At 48.1% G+C, this 17,693-nt stretch overlaps 1 protein-coding gene across 1 annotated transcript; it reads right to left on the reverse strand.

Moving 5' to 3' along the window:
- Positions 1-2,845: 2,845 nt before the first annotated feature.
- On the reverse strand, positions 2,846-16,983 carry LOC135919258 (scoloptoxin SSD14-like). Its single transcript, XM_065452974.2, has 10 exons — positions 16,847-16,983; positions 15,633-15,839; positions 14,304-14,426; positions 14,122-14,219; positions 12,392-12,748; positions 10,951-11,216; positions 7,390-7,580; positions 6,520-6,757; positions 4,923-5,036; positions 2,846-3,090 (listed from the first exon to the last, which is right to left on the reverse strand). Exons 1-10 carry the CDS (start codon positions 16,930-16,932, stop codon positions 2,941-2,943), a joined length of 1,830 nt encoding a protein of 609 aa, XP_065309046.1. The 5' UTR covers positions 16,933-16,983; the 3' UTR covers positions 2,846-2,940.
- Between the last annotated feature and the right edge of the window lie 710 nt (positions 16,984-17,693).

Below are 17,693 nucleotides of genomic sequence, written 5' to 3' on the forward strand. Positions count from 1 at the left end.
AATGCAGTAGCGGAAGCTGTTCTGGCTCAGCCACTGAGGCGATTGGGCGTATAGTGTTGACTTTGCGTCCACTTCGCTTCGTCGTTTTTGCAGCCAAACGAATTGCTCGTCTCTTCTAAACCACCGCGCGCGTGCGCCGTCGCTACGGAGCGCACGACAACGCCGATGACAACGCCGATGGTGTGAACGCGTGCTTCGAGCTTGTCTATACAAGGAAATAGAAGTTTGTGGTAGCGAGAAGTTGGCAACCACATAGGGGTACACGAAGCTCCACTTTCGACTATTGCTTTTATTTTTCTGCTACTGTTACTGTCATTTTATGAGATAGTTTCGCCTTCTGCTGCACTTAGCCCAAAGCAATTGTGCTATTTTATGTCATTCTAACTTGGAATTATCCACCCATTTCATGGCCAATCCCTCATAGTGGGAAGGAGCCACATGTTCAAATAACAACACAGATACCTATTCACCAATTTTGCTTACAGTTCTTTATAATTCGTTTTTATTATTGCTACACGGAACTACCTGGTTCTTGGCCAATTCCCCAGAGTTGGCATGTGCCACTGACGTCTAGGCTCTACAACTGCACGGAGTAGCTGCACGAAGAATTTCATCGCGCAGTCGCCTATTGAACAGACCGCGACAATTACTTCAATCTAAAAATTGGACCTGAGATGCCATCGTGACAGACAGGCAGCTTACGCACAGCGTGCCTAGCTTGTCGATCAATTCTGCTTCAATGATTTCCTTTGGTAGTTTCTAGATATCGCGTCAGGTTCCTAGAAAAATTCCCGCGGCGTCCTGTTAGTAAATTCGTCGGTGCTGCCGCCCCTGCGGAAGTTACCGGCTACCGTCGATGACGCGTTCCTGAGAGCGAGCGATGGTCCCGAAAAGGTACAAAGTTTTGATAGACGCTAGATCGAAGGAGCACCGAGCCATGCGAGAAGTGTGGTACTCGTACCATGAAAACGTTTGCTGCTATGGTCTTTCTGCGCGAATCGTGCGCATTTTGTTATTCGCAGCAGAAAATCTGAGCCTAAAAAAAATTAAATTATGGGGTTTTACGTGCCAAAACCACTTTCTGATTATGAGGCACGCCGTAGTGGAAGACTCCGGAAATTTTGACCACCTGGGGTTCTTTAACGTGCACCTAAATCTAAGTACACGGGTGTTTTCGCATTTTGCCCCCATCAAAATGCGGCCGTCGTGGCCAGGATTCGATCCCGCGACCTCGTGCTCAGCAGCCTAACACCGTAGCCACTGAGCAACCACGGCGGGTAATATGAGCCTCATATTCGTTCAGAAAGGCGAACGGAGCGAGAAAGAATGTTGACTTGTTTGGTAAACGCCGACATTAGTTTTCCGTGCCATCGTTTACTCTGGACGCTCGTTCACGTGATTGACGTGCCCCGACTAAAGAAGTTCTACGTAAGCACGTTTCCGCCTATCTCTCGGGGTTACGAGTGAACGCAAGTTCTTTCCTTTTTCGTAATTGCCCTCTTCAGCACGCGTCCACTGTCCGAAGTTCGAACCAACGTCCGAACGACCTGCCGCGGCAGCTTAGCCCTTCTAGTGCCGGCTATCTTTCTCAGATATTACAAAACGAACAACACAACGGTTTATTTTCTGTTATTCAGAAGGGAAAACATGACAGATATTGGCAAATGAACTCATGAATTATATGGTCCTCACATTCCCATCTTCGTTTTCTATCTCCTAGGCTAGTTTCGTTCTGACGCGCACGCCTCCGCTATATATCGCCGCCGTGTCAGGGTGAAAAAAAGAAGAAAAGAGAAAAAGACCCTGCTATAACCATGTCACAGATGGCAGAAGCATGCTAAAGTGATCTTTGCTTTAAGATGCGAATATTCGAACGGACAATCGCCGCGGTAGCGATGCACCGATAAACAAAATTGCAGCACACTTCACGAGAAGCTGGCCGCAGCGTATTTGATTCATTATTCATGTGGCCGAAATTCATTATTTGTCAATTATTAATTAATTGAATATGCCAATATTAATTACTGCCGGAAAAAATACATAGCATGCCTCTCGTCTTGCGGTAGTGGTGCGGCCACAAAGAAAGATATCGGGTTTGACTGAAGACAATCTGCCGAGGACAGTGACATGTTCATAGGGCACAGCATCCACACGCCTCATAGCATTAACCGATAGAGCTAACAAAGTGTCCTAAATGCGTGTCTGGGCAGATCTGTAGGGAAGCTATCGCTCGAGTTGCGTAATGCCCTTCCCATGCCCTTCCGATGATTTCAGCCCTACTCTTATTTTTCGTCTCCCAGGTTTTATGACAACAATTATTATTATTTATTAATTTATTATCATATCTGCAAGTACAAGTACAGGAATTAGGTTCGCCTAGGCCATCACAGTGGCTTGTCACGCGAAACCCGTCAGTCAGCAATAAGGCTCAGCCACAAAAACTGACTTTTTTTAGGAAATAATAAATAAAAATGACATTGAAATCTAAGGTAAAATACGATAAGGTACAAGGCACAAAAAAAAACTTTACAAAGAAGAAAAACTGTTTACGTGTATGCGCGTGTTGACTCCGCCGCACAGCCTTGGAGCATGGGTACTGGGACAAGCGGTTTAGGCATTCCCAAAACCATTAGTATGTCTCGCACAATTCTAGCGTAAAATATTCTTGAATATCATGCTAGATTTATTTGCCCATCAACTAGAACTAAATGTACTTTAGCGTACGGATCACACCATCCAAATTCTATCGAAAAAAGCGATGAAAGCATCTAGATGCGCATTGCACCGACATGCTGGTCTGGGCACCAGTGAGGCGGTGCCGATTTTGCAGTTATAAGACATCAAGCGAACATGTGATAAGATGTAATAATGAAACGAACTAAGGATATTGATAAATCAACGACAAATGAAATGGGTGAAGAGGGAGACAGGCGGCGCCCGTCAGTATCCGTCGACGATGCCGCCCTTGCGGAAGTCGGCGACGGCGTATATGACGCGGTCCTGCGCCCGGGCGATGGCGTTGACCGCGGCTGGCCGCCGCTCCATGGGCCTTACCACGTGACCCCGCCGTCTGAGAGACTCGAGCACCTCCTGCACCGTCAGGGAAGGGACACGCGCAAAGCTCTGATCGACGCTGGATACGATAAAGGCCCGTTTATAGTCCGACGTTCTCGGCGCGCGGGCGAGCGTCGTTCGCGGTCAGTCACGCTGCGTCGGTTGCGCTGCGCCAGCCGAGATGCTATCCCCTCTATACTTCAACGCGCGCGCCTTCGGCTGCTATCTCCGGAGCATGCGCAGAAGGTTCGCCAAGTCACGCGCCGTCCGCAAAAGCCGTCTGCGGAGTTGTGTTGGCGCCTTTTTCTTCGCGCGCAATGCATTGTGGTGCGAGAGTTCCGCCGACTTCGACGCGCGAATGGCTCCGGAGCCAAATCGGCGCCGGGCCCGTCGGGGTGCGTTGGAAGCCGCCGGTTACGTTAGCTGCGCCGGTGCGCCCGACTATAGAGGTGTCGTTTTCGCCGACGTGACGTAGCGAGCGCGCGCGCGCGCGCGCGCGTGCGTTACGTCGGACTTTAAATGGCCCTTAAGTGTCAGCGTTACGCAACGTCTTCACATCTTGTTTCTTCAAAATTTGGTGATTTGATGCGAGCTAAGCTTATAAACTTGGTTAATTAAGGAAAATTCTGGTTTTCAAGAAAGGGACCGTAAGGGTACCACGGTCCTTCTATAGCGCGCCAAATGCGTAAAACATGAACGGAGAAGACGAGAAAGTCTGCGCACAGCTTCTTGTTTCTCGAGTGGCGTGTCTTTCTGTATCCCATACTTCTGAATGCCAGAAGACGCACGTTCTCCAGGCCTGCTGCTATCGCGTTGACTGTCTTGTGGGACTGCGGGACCCAGCAGAGCTCTCTTTCTTCATTTTTCTTTCTTTTTTTCTTTCTTTCTTTCTTTCTTTCTTTAGCCTACACGGGACGGTATGGACGACATATTAGAGCCCAACGCAAAAATTTCACAGTGTTGATTGACATAGGCAGGTGATAGCCACACCGTATTTAAAACGTGACATTTCATCAAGCTTGTGACCTCCTTGTCGACATCATCGGCATCAGTTATACAAGAAGAAATAACGTAGCGACGTAATATTTTGTGAGGCGAACACGAAAGAAAAAAAATTATTATTAATAATAATAATTCTCGGATTTTACTTGCGAAAACCACGATTTGATTATCAGGCGCGCCGAACATGGGGGGGGGGGGGGGGGGGGGGGGACTCCGTGGCCCCAATGCACGGGAACTGGGCGTTTTTCGAAAGGAAATAACTTTTATTACAGGTAAATATTAAGCTAATGTGATCACTGTCATAACGACTCAACAGGTTGCACTTGCGTTACCAAATGAAGCAAGCAGACATTCGCAGCGATCTTATTTCATTAATTATTGGTAACAAGTCAGAACTTTGGACTATTGACCAATACAATTTGAGTTAAATTCCCCTGGTACAGGTTCGTCGAAACACCACGTAAAGGAAAACGCCACATCACTCATCCGTAGATAATATTTTGGGGAATGACTTTGCGGCGTTGTTTCCGATTTAGTACCGAATGCGCCAAATTGAAATAAGGGCATTTTAACGGCAGGTTTCGAGTCACCTGTACACCTGATGACCAGGTGTTTTACTTTGCAGGACAGGTTTCGCTAAGAAAAGGGTCGTTTTCAACTTTCTAACATGGATTTGGTTCCTATAGAATGAACGACTAAAACCTGAACTTCATTTGCTGCTCATGGATAACGTCAGCATGGTTTCTTGATTACGGACTGTCCAAATAAAGTAGCTGCACTCTTGCGTAGTTTCTGTGGTTAATATAGCTGTTGCGTTCGTTTTCGAGGGGTCATCATCGAACGTCCCGTGCACGGAGGTCGCGTACCTCCGAGAAGTGCTGCTCGTAGACGACAACGTTGGGCAGCAGCTGGTGGTGCAGGCGGGGAGCCTCGATGGCCTCTTCGACGCTCATGTCGCGGCGCACGATGTTGTGGATCACCTGAAGCAGAACGCAGCGTTATGCCGAGATGAAATTGAAAACGAGGGCAATGTCTACATGCGGAAAGGGCGCCAAACGTTCGCGCTTGAAATCAAACGCGGTATTCGTCGATAACTCATTCAATCGATGTTGAGCGTATAACATAGATCCTTCTCTTCCTTACTCAGACTAACTGACGGCAGTTTTCAGAGCACATAAGTCGCACATTTGTTTCGCAACTTCGCAACTGGCAATAAAAATGGCGTAAGTTTTAAGGCTGGTAACGTTAATACTCAAAAGATACTTCTTGCTGAATAAGTTGGTGCGGTTTAATATACCATCCTTTAACAGTGCGAAAGCAGACACCGTGCACGAAAACACAAGTTCCACTGGTGCCACTAACAAATGTTTAATGAAAGGGAGACGTCAGAAGAGCAAATATTCTCCTCGCAAGCGCAACACATACAGTCCATACGTCGTGACATATTATTTTTGTTTTCGCTATTTTTATCACGTGCAAGTGTCAAAAGAGCCTACATTCGTAGAATCCAAAAAAGAAAGGCTGACGTGTTGCTAACACAAGCTTGCCGTGTTAAATATTGATATCAAAAGCTTTTAACAGTGCTCGCGCTCTTTGGCCCCGCTTTGCTCTAGTACCTTGGTGCACGAAAAGGAACACTCCCGAGAGCAAATTTCGTGGTTTGTGGCAAATTTCATTTGCTCAGATTGCTCAAGTGCTCGCTCCAACAGTCGTTAATACATCTGCCTATTCAGTGCGCAAAAAAATGAAAAGAAAAATCCAGTTCTCTTGACGTCTTCCTTTCATTGAACAGTTAGTAGCGGTGCTTGTGTGTTTTTTATGCGAAGCATATTACTAGAGCTCAACCCAGCTCCTCAGGCGCGGCGGTGTCGCCTTCAATACCACGTGACACCGTGATGTCACGACAGAGGAGAAACGGGGCTCTAACTCGCGCCGTCGCTCACGGCGTCGCCTTCAAGGCTGACCACGTGACACCGTGACGTCACGACAGAGGAGAAACGGGGCTCCAACTCGCGCCGTCGCTCGCGGCGTCGCGGCGGTATATAAGCAGCTGCGCTTGCCTCTGCTAGACACTCACGAGGTGAGATGCCTCCTGGAGACAGAGCTGCTTGTTGGAATGAGAAGCGAAGGTTGCGGCGTGCTACAGAGACTGTTTCTAGGTCGCTTTGCTACGGCGCAGCGACTATGCGCCCCGCATCGGACGCGGTGAGCGTCGAGCAACGCAGCGTTCGGCGCGACAACGAAATGTGCGCCTGAGCAAGCGCCGCACGCCTGAGCCGACGCCGACGACACCGGCTTTTCTGCGACACGAGCTCCTTAACGCTGTCACGTTAAAATAAAGGCTAGTATGCTTCGCATCCTGGGCTTGCCCTTAGCTAAGCCACAGCCATTTTTTCTGTGGGATGTCTCTTCTTGCGCCGCTAGAAGAACGTGTAAGTGACAATATACAGCCACACGACTCACGGACGCGGCCGAGCTGACGATGCGCGCTCCCCCGGAGGCGCCGATGACGAGCTGCACGTCGCCTCGGCGGTCGACGAGCAGGCCGGGCGCCATGGCGGTGACGGGCCGCTTGCCGGGCTCGATGTAGTTGTTCTCGTTGGGCTGGTAGCCCGGCATCGGGGGCCTCGGCAGCGTGAACTCGGACATGTGGTTGTTGAGCACCACGCCCAGCGTCGGGGACACGCACCGAGCGCCGAAGCTGCTCGCGAGCGGAACGCGCGAGGGCATCAGTTGTATTAGTTGCACGTGTTTGTGACCGCCTAATTGTTTTAAATTGTTACTAGGAAGTAGACATGTACGAAATTTTGTAGCTGCTGATACATGCATATTGACTATAAGCCCACACTAGCCTTTGGCTAAGGGCCCAGCAGTTCTTTGTACAATTCATGTATCGATGAGAAATAAATGAAATGAATGAATGAATGAATGAATGAATGAATGAATGAATGAATGAATGAATGAATGAATGAATGAATGAATGAATGAAATAGTAAGAAAGTGGAAATGTTTTTCCATTTTTGCTTTCTTTTAATTTTCAAGCGCTGTTATTCTTCGCATTTGTATCTGACCACGCGTTCCTTTGGATATATGCTCGTTGCAATCGCTTATATACGACCTCTTTCAATAATATCTGCAGTTGAGAGCCAGCACTGGTCATGCGTATCTCGTGTACGTCTTCGTCCTTTTACAAAAGTATGTTACCGTACCAACTGGCCCAACTGTCGTGCCGATTGTGAAGAAAGCTTCATTTAAAAAAAAAGAAAAAGAAAAGAAAGAAAGAAGGAAAATTAAAAAAAGAAGACACGCAATAAGAAGAAAGCTCAAACGCACTGCTCTCCGAGGGAGCCCGTCATGGAGACCGCGTCACCCGCGGGCCCTAGGAAGGCGAAGTGCGAAGAGCCGTGTTGCATGCGACCGAGCCGGTGCAGCCCGTAATGCCGGGGGTCGTCGTACGTGCGCTGGTCGTCGATCAGGCTCAGCGTGCGCCGTACGTGCTCCACGGAGGTGATGCTGCGCATGCTCTGTGAGCACAATCGACATCGTCGCGGTCTGCTTTAAACGGAAGAGGAGAGGACACCAAGCTCGCGCTCACATTTTCATTTGCACCAGAAAAACGCGCACTTATTTAGGAAGGCTGGGTCGCCAGGTGTCTCACAATGCCGCGTTTTTTCACCGCCCCATTTCACGGGACACGGTGGATCGTGTTGAACACTTCTTAGCGCTAACCCGCCGTGGTTGCTCAGTGGCTATGGTGTTGGGCTGCTGAGCACATGGTCGCGGGATCGAATCCCGGCCACGGCGGCCGCATTTCGATGGGGGCGAAAACACCGTGTACTTAGATTTAGGTGCACGTTAAAGATCCCAAGGTGGTTGAAATTTCCGGAGTCCCCCACTACGGCGTGCCTCGTAATCAGAAAGTGGTGTTGGCGCGTTAAAGCCCATAATTTATTTCTTTAACTTCTTGGCGCTATAAAACAACACAAGAAAAAAAAACACCGCATGCATGAACCGTTTAGCTATGCTGTGCCCTTTCTTGTGTCATCTCTTCAACGCTATAACGGTGTGGTGATAACGACAATGATATGAGCTATTTTTAATCGATGTGCTGGAACATATATTGCTAACTTCGTCCTTTTTACCACTCTGGGAATTTAATGCCCCCGGATATTATAAAAGTAGCGACAACTGCCGGCAGCGGCCCGTGGTTTGTGCACCGAGAGAAATACATTTAAATTGCGCGCGCCTGAATGCACTGAGTCACATTATGCGACAGTGTAATGTTAGGCGAAAAAAACCGCTAGTTCGCCGTCGCTTACAAATACGCTCGCTCAGGACTTTCACTTTCCCTTAGCTTGAACAAGCGTGCCGATGTACATACATTTACGATTTTTGAGCTATAGTATGGACATATCTTGGTTGGCTGCGAACGGAGAACAGTACCGCGCGGTGCGCGCGTATGGCCTGCTAGCTGCTCAACGTTATTAATGCGTAAGCGTTCCTTGGCGAGCTTCTCAGGCCTGTCACGCGAAAAGTGTAATGCCTTGTATTCAAAGAAAAATGTGTAATTTGCAAAGTTAAGACACTTAATCGTTATGGCAGTGTAAATGTAGAAGATTGGTAGCTTTTAGGCGATAACGAACAATTTAAATAAAAATTAATGAAATGGGATTATCCCTAGAGATACATAAGGCTCCTTGGAAGATTCATGGGAAAGCTCATAGTAGGGTGGGCCAAATTGAAATATTGGGTTGGGTCAACTTGAAATTTGCGGGTGGGCCAAGTTAAGGGGGTCGGTCTTAAATTTGAGGGTGGGCCAACTTGATTTTGTGGGTGAGCCATCTTTAAATTTGTGGGTGGGCCAAATAGAAATTTGGGGGCGAGCCAACTTAAATTTGGGGGTGGGCCAATTTAAATTTGGGGGTGATCCAGCTTTAAATTTGCATGTGGGCCAACTTATATTTACGGGTGGGTCAACATGAGGTTTGGGGGTGAGGGGTGGCCCAACTGAAATTTGGGGGTGGGCCAACTCACATTTTGGGGTGTGCCAACTTCAATTTCGGGGTGGGCTTGAAGTTTGAGGTTGGCACAACTAAAATGTGGGGTTGGGCCAACTTTAAATTTGGGTGTGGGCCAACTTTACATTTTGGGGTGGCCCAATGTTGCTGAGCGTCCTTCGAGTTATGAACACCTCGCGGGCAAGCGAGCATGTTGAGATGCTTGGCGCGCTTTCACCGGGCCTTACCGAGGCGCAGTGAGAACGCAGGCGAGAGCTGCGTGGACAAGGACCACGCGCATGGCATAGACTTGTGAGGGCGACAGCGAGGATGACGTGGCATCGCGGCGATGCACTCTCCCCTCACGCAACGCCTCGCGCTTCTGCGGCAGCTGGTGTTCGTTTTCGACTACTCTGCTCCGTCGAGGTGCGCTCGTGCCCGACGTCCCGGCTCAATTGGTACGATTGCATTGAAGAGGCCGGATGCGGCGAGAGAATTGGACAATTCTCTCGCCGCACTCGTAACGCAGCGTAACCGTTCCTTTTCCACCAGAAAGGACATAGACCATGGTTAGACGCGCATAAGCTAGGAAAAGCACGTAAGCAAAACTAAGCAAAAACAAAGTCGCAACCGAGCCATACAGTGCTTACATTTTAGTAGACAATTGTCATAATTTCTGTAGTTTTTGCTCAATCGCGTAACTCGGGGGCGAGATCAAAGCCTTTTGCTACTTCTTGAAGATCTAGGGGATTTGTGGGAATTTTGTTCATTGCGTCCTCTGCCAACTGGCGGAGACATAACTACTTGAAAGACCCCCGAATGGTGCCAACTGTCACCAAGTATTATATCTGCTGGCGCAGTTTTACGCACGCAAGTTCGTAGGTGGTAGAGAGGTGGATGTGTACAACTGTCTGATAACAGGCTGCCCGAAAACTAAGAGATCACAGCAGAACAGCGAGTTCCTTTTGCACTGAGTATACACGTATTGCATTCCGTAGTGTTGTATATATCAAGTTCCCTTGATGAGTTTCTTGTTCTCTTGCTAGGTGTTCTAGCTTAAATAAAACGTGTTCTTTGCTTCATCTTTTCTATTTGTCCCATCTGAACCTCTATGCCCAAGAACCACAGTGGCTGCAACAGGTACAGCGCTGTCCACTGTTAAAAGGCACACTGTAACGCACAGCCCTCAGTTCGTTGGCACTCCAGCCTAATGAGCTGGCTGAAGCTATGTAGATGCGCATCACAGGAGTAAGGTGGCAGCGCTACCAATAGCATGTTTTCAGCAGAGCAAGGTGCTTCCATGCTTGCTAAAACTAAACATTCGCACATACTCTACACTTGTTTGTCCCCTTTAACAGTGAACCGCACTGCACTGAATGTTGCGTAAGTTGGATTACCAGGTTTGACTTCTAGATAAGCCATTAACTAAGTTCCACTTAATTTTTTGCACGGAGGTAGCATTTTGCTCTGTGTTTTTACTTGGCTGTCTCGTTTGCAATAAATCCGAAGGACGTGTTTGCTGCAGTGACGCCACGAAATAATACCAATTTCGCTGAAAAATAACGGTGGCGCCATCTGTCATCACTAAGATGAAATGCGCCTTTCACCAAAGTGGTTGCGTATGGCATCACCGTAACGTTGTACCAAAGTCAGCATTTATTACACTGCCGCAGACGAGGGGCACTTTGGCTATTTTTGTGAGCAAAAACAAGCAAGTGATACTCACAAATGTGCTATTAAACTAACCCCACTACGTCTGTGACTACCTCATCTGTGCCAAAGCTTAGCGGAGATCGTAGAGTGGTTTCGTTAGGAGAGCCACGTATGTCTAGCGCGCTCTACTTATGCAAAACTCGGTACGCATTTCACGCTTCAAAAAACGGGTGAATGCAGGTACCGCAGACAGGTTGGCGAAGTCTTCGTCGGAGAGCTCGTTGAACTTGGCGTACGCGTACTTGAAGCTCTCCACCATGCGGTGGAAGAGCAGCTCCTGAGAGTGCGGCGCATGCATGCGGTTGAGCAGCGCGGCCGCGTACAGCAGCACGGGGCCCGAGCTGGGCGCGGGCGCGCTCTGTAGCCGCGAGCCGTCCACAAGCTCGGACTCGACGGGCGCCCGCCACTTGGACGTGTACGTGCGCAGGTCCCGCTGCGTCAGGATGCCGCCTGCGAAGTGCACGGAGGCGAGGCGCAGAGACCCACCCCAGCGCAATGGTCGCTTTTCAACCTGACACTCGTTCTTTGCATAGCTTATAAATGAGAAAGCAACGTATGAAAGCCAGTCAGGAGCGAGGATGGCTACAGGACAGGCGCTGAATTTTAACTAGTAATTCGAACTCGCTTGTTTTAACGTTAATTACTAGTAATATGTTTAAACCAAAACGATGGACTAGTTAACTTGTTTTAAGATAGAGTCAAGTTAAATAGTTATGGTAAAGGTAATTGTAGACCAAGTAAATCCTAAGGTATAAGTTGATTTGTACGTACTTCTAAATTGTAACGCTTGTAACTTGCAAGGATTATTCCCGGCGTTCTTCATGTGCCCTTCTTCATCTCATCACTCGCCTTTTTTTTACTGGTTTTCAAGTTTTAAAAACACCACTCACTGGCAAGCGTCAACAACGCCCATCACTAAACCCTTTCTAGTTTATTGAAAGATGGCACGGTAAGATCCACACTGGTGCATACTATTATTTTCATTTTAGCCACGCTAAAGCCAGTCTAAAACAATTATGAAGGCATAAATCGGTACAAACTGTTTCCCTTTGCCGTACGTTCGTCGCGAACTTGTCATTACCAGTGTGCATCAGACAAAATCTTCTGAAGCGACGTTTTCGGTCAATATTCTAGAGAGGCTCATCAATCTCAAAATTACTATAGTCTGCAAATTTACCAATTACTCATATGAACCTAGCCCATTGAGCCTAGCCCGCCATAGTTTAGCAGGGGCAGATTTCCTTCCCTTCCCATGCTGGATTTGTCTATTGATACCTCAGGGGTCCTAATTCGGGTTATTTCAAGAGAAGTGAACATGCGTAGGGTGTAAGTGACGACGGTGGCATTACGAGAATGACTCTACACAGTCAACGGCAAATTTTAAACCCGCTGGATAGTTGGTGGGAACAATTCCTCTCGACAGCTCATTTCAGTTTCAGCCGGTTTTCAGCATTCGAGTCGTTTAAATTGAGCCTGCATCCATTATGACATAAGCCTGGGCTTCACTTACATGATCCAAAAAGTGAATTCTATGGAGTCGCGTCTCGTGCTGTGCCTTTGTTCTATGTGTAAATTTAGGCTGTAGGCTACTTTAATTCCCTGTTGCATTGTGCGCAAGTCCTCACCGATGCTTCTCAGGTCTCTGACGAGAACCCTGGCGATTTTGCCGTTATAGAAGGCGCCGGCGCTGTCGTTGGATATTGCCTCCAGGGTGTCGGCCAGCAGTGGCTGCTTCAGCGTCTCCCCTTCCCTGTAGGGCAAGTTGGATACCTCGTTCCAGAAGTGAGCCCGGGCCCGGAGGTTCGTTTCAAACATGGACCGGGCGCCGGCCAGGGCTGCGGCGAGCTCGGGACCCACGGGAAAGCCGAAACGCGCAAGGTTCACCGCGGGCGTGAACAGCTCGGCCCACGGCAGCCGGCCGAAGCGCTGGTGCAGTTCGCCCAGCCCGTGAACCACGCCGGGAACGGCCACCGCACGGCCACCTGACGGAGAAACGGCGTGTCAACGCATCGCTGATGAAGCGAGACGCACTACGAAATAATATGGAGGGGATTGCTGGTGTCAGCTCGATTAGAAAATGTCCGAACGTGAGGCTTGGTATCTGACTAGTTGATATTCCATATGAACAGAGCTGAAGCGGGAAAAGAAAGTGGCGGCGACTAGGACGGACAGTGCAGTTTACTGTAGCGTAAACAATACAGGAGATTGCATAAAGTAGGCTTCTCCACATAAAAACTGTTGATGCAGAGAAGCAAGATTTCAAGTGTGCCTGCTTCATACGAGCAATAGCCATAGAAACGTTGTCAAGGCCCACAATACATGGCAAAGGTTTGACGAAATTTTACATGCGAATAGCTTTCCTTGGCTCTTTCGCCCGTTTCCGTGGCCGCACTTTCACCAATGATACAAAAGCGCCGATGCAAAGGGCGCTTGCGCTAGCGCAACTGAGTTGAGGAGCACGTTCGTCGACGCACTTGCAATACCTACAAGAAGTTCTGGTTACTAGCTGTGTACCCTACGGAATTGCCCAATACAACCAGAAACGCTACCTAAATATTCTCACTACAGAAGATATTTGCCGTCAAAGGCACCAGTTCGTTAAAAAGCGAATGACTCTCTAGAAGTGTTCGGCTATTCGCTTACATTAACAATCATCGCCGTAGGTTTCCGCACGTAGGTTTTTGCAGAGGCTTGTGAATGCTAATGATTTTTACGCTGTTTTGGGTTTCCGTGTATATAAAGACAGTCTTTCTCCGTAACACATAACACTGACGGCGAAGGTTGTGCTTGAACGTCCACAAAAACATACAGAACGCGTGGGGACATTTGTCGTGGCTTTGTCAGAGTGCTGCGTCCGCGTTACTTTACCGCTTAACCGGCCTTTTAAGTTCTCATTTACCTTGCGACACGTGCACATGTGTTAATCGCTGGTGTTTATTTTTTAATTGTTGCTGAGTAACCTTTTGTTCAACTCTTTATCCACTCGGGAGTGGCCGCGCATGTTACAGACGAGTTACAGGCTGGTTACAAACGGCGCACAGACAAGTTTCCAACGAATATAGCGCAAAAAAAAAAATAAACGCTCAGTGGTGTCTTATAACTGTCGGTGCAACGGCGTTTCTTTCTATGTGTTTTCTGCATTTCTTGCTCGTATATTCGTGCTTGCCGGACATATAACGTGAGCAAACAGGCTGAGGTAAAACGAGTGTAAGTTGGGCGGAATAGGGTGGCTTTAGAAGCTAAAAGCTGTGCTTGCAGCCACTGCGCGCAGCTTCACAAATCTGAACCGCGTGTCGGTTGCGTGGAGTAAGCCGTGGCTTCTGCAATCGGGGCACGCTTACAAACGAGCTCTTACCAACGAGTGCCTCGTCCGTGTTCTGGATGAACATGTCCGGCCTGGCTGCCAAGGGAGCCACCTCGCGAGCGTCCAGAACGTGCGTCGCATTGTCCTTCCTGTTATGGCGATGCCTTTACTTCAGTAAGGCGATAGCGGCGCTAAACGACGTGTGGGAAATATAGGTGGAAAGGACACTAGACCTGTCGTAGATGAGCGCGATGAATCCGCCACCCAGGCCCACAGCATGGGGCAGCACGACGCAGGCGCAGAGGAACGTCGCAATGGCCGCGTCTGCTACGGACCCGTTGCGCTCGAAGATGAACCTGCGTTCGGAGCGCATGAAAAACAAATTAAAGAAAAAGAGAGGAGGCGTTAGGGTGAATCTTTATTTTGCTCGTATTATAATGGAAAAAATGAAGTGGCGGATATTTTTTTTGATGCAGGGATAAATACCTATTCTGCCCAACCCGAGATAACCGTTGGTTAGAGTAAAATAATTAAGAAGAATGAAGAGGGAAGGCCGCCGAGGATGGAAGATTATTAGGTGGACGGATGATGTAAGGAAAACTTTGTAGTTGTAGGATGGAGTCGGCTAACGCGAAGTCACAGAGAGCGAGCGGCCTTCATGCTCCTGTGGACATACAATAGGTTCTGTGGACATACATTAAGTTGAGAATAATAATGCTGCAGCTGAGGATAATGCGCTTGTGCTATACTTATCCGTTGAATAGTCTTCGCATTCTCTCTACTAATGTAAGCTTACTTTTCATAGGCCCACTCTGAGTTAACGTACTTCCCTTATGCCCAGGAAAACTGAAGAAAATTATCTTTTTCAATGTAACTATCGCAAAGGTAGTTGCCAGAACTTGATTTTGTTCTTACAGTACAGCAGAAACTTGTTTATTAAGTGAAGTATTTATAACTGATACACATTCATTAGCATTCATTACGGAAGCTTCTTGTATATGCCTGTTAAGCGTGAAACGCGCGATAATCGTTTGATAGTTTGTTATGAAATGTATGTGGCAGATTTTGTTACCAGTAGGTGTCCGACAACACTCAAGAACACCAATTTCAAATGTTTTCTGCGCAGTACCTCTTACGTGAATTTTTTTCTTGCGTTTAAAAGAAAGAATGCTAAGACGTAAATGAGTGGCATATTAAATACAGAAGCAATATTTGACAAGCGCGGCGCATTATTTCTTACTGTATATTTTTTTCTGTAAACAGTTTCCAGAGAGATTCCCAGTTACAACTCTACGAATGTACGGATATGACGCCTGCTGAAATGATCGAAAATGACGATTAAGTAATTAGACATGTGTGAAATGCCTTTTCTCGAATCGTCAACGATGCTCGAATCAGTTGTTACGGATGGCTACGAGTTCCCTTCTTCCGGCTCACGGCGTTACAAGACGCGCATATATCCATTACGTATGCAGCGCGCACCTAATACGTGCCTAGCAATTACGCGTGTCCGACACTGAGTTTTCGGAAGGTACTCGTTTAGCTGTGCAAGCGGAACGGACCGTGTGACGGAGGCGCACTGAACGGCGTCGGTGGCGGCCGCGTAGGACCGGAAGTCCCCGCTGCTGGACAGGCGCGGCTCGGCAGCCGCGCGGGACCCGTGGTCGGAGTAGCGCGTCCACAGTGCGTGCACCGCCAGGGACAGGCCCGCGCAGAGGCTGACCGCCAGCAGCAGCACCAGCGCGAGGCACTCCCAGGGGATCTCCAGCCTGCGCGTTGTGGAGGGTGGACGCGCATACAGTAACGCGCGTGTCTCGCTTGAGATCTTTGAAACAAAAAAATCGTTTTGCGCTCACCGCTGTACTGTTCTTGCTCACATTTCGCAGAAAGATCGCATTTCAGAGTCTACGTCATTCAGTGTAACAACTGGCACAGTTAATTGCCTGGTTTTAAAGGGAAGAAAATGCCAAGTTGACTTCTTTTATAGAGACTCGGGCTGCTGCCACGACGATGCTAGCCACCAGCCAGCAGCTGCAGAAAGCAGTCGTTCAGGGAGGATTGCCGGGTGTTGCCTGCTCCTCTGGTACACAACTCCATATTATTTGGCACATCTTGTGTTCCGCGCTTGTGTTCCGAGAAGTCCCTTATCAACTTTAACGCGCATTACTCTTGATGTCTTGATACAAGCACAGACCCTCCAAGTGACGCTGCCAATTTTGGGGGAAAGGTGGAGGCCATTCTTGCTTTTTAAACTGGGTGGGAGCGCAGCTGCTATCAGCTCCCGTCTGCTTCTATTCTGGCGTGGTATAATAAAAAAAAGCTACGTAACGTGGGGGTTCTTTGTGTCTATATTCTCAGCTGGGAATGCAAAATTTGCGTACCGAATGCAAAATTCATTGATAAATATCTTGGAACACGAGCGCCCTAGAAGTATCTAACAAAATTTAGTTATCGAATACGATTGTCTTCAAGCATCCAATGTAAGTGTACCCCACACTCGTAATGTTAACCAAGTTAATTAGCAAATGTTGCTTCATTATGCATTTACTGACTACTCGTCCGCAAAATTCTGTTCGCCAAGGCGCATAAACAACACGTGCAAGGAGCACTTGCGTGGTTATAGCATAGTCCTTTTTCTTTCTTAAATAACATCACTGATAGTTGGACTTAGCTGAAATAGGGCAAGGGCTCGCCGGGCGTGCGTGTTTCCGATGCGCACAAGCCCATCGCCCCACGCGGCGTCAGCTGCGTGCGATTGGTCAGAAAGCGCGCTTACAGCACGGCGGCGACGACGGAGTTGGGCCTCGAAGGGACCGCGGGGCTCGGTGCGCCGGCCCTCGAGGAAGGCTCCGGGTCCGTCATTGAGGAAGCCGACAGGACGATGCTCGCTGCTCGCGTGACACGACTTCTTCTTCAGCTCGCGAAGCTCACGCGCTTCCTCACTTGCCTTGAGAACGTGCCATGGCAGCAACAGTAGCGCCACAAGAGGCGTGGTGTCCCGGACTGCACCCACATAAAGGCGCCACTACCTATGAAAAGTTGGTTACACGCAAGGCGCCCACTTGACTACCATATGTGGATCATAATATATCACCATGTGTCCGCACCATAGATCCTTGTTAGAGTTAATCGGTCATAACCAAATTTACGTGTATATATATGCCTTACACGCACCGAACGCTTTATGCCGAAGATGAAATTTTCGAAATACAGAGAAAAGAAGGTATGCCACAACAACAACCACGACCACAGGATTGCTGCTGCTGTCAAAACTGTTTAAATATTTCGTTAGTACGGCAATTAGAAGGGTGCAAATCATGGTGCTAAGATATCTCTAATACTTTCATTGGCGGCGTCAGTACTCGGCTATCTTGTAAATTAAGTACATTTGTCAGTGATACGTTTATCAATGGTAGGAATTCCTATGTGACGAAGCGTCTTCATTTTGCCTTATTTTTTGTTTTTCTAGTGTCTTAGTGCGACTAACATTTCCCTCTAGGAAATTATTTTACGATATTTTTATGACATTCTTAGGACCCTTCACGCTCGTTCTAGTATGTATGTATGTATGTATGTATGTATGTATGTATGTATGTATGTATGTATGTATGTATGTATGTATG

This window comes from Dermacentor albipictus, chromosome 2 (assembly GCF_038994185.2).
Source record: "Dermacentor albipictus isolate Rhodes 1998 colony chromosome 2, USDA_Dalb.pri_finalv2, whole genome shotgun sequence".
Taxonomy (NCBI): Eukaryota; Metazoa; Arthropoda; class Arachnida; order Ixodida; family Ixodidae; genus Dermacentor; species Dermacentor albipictus.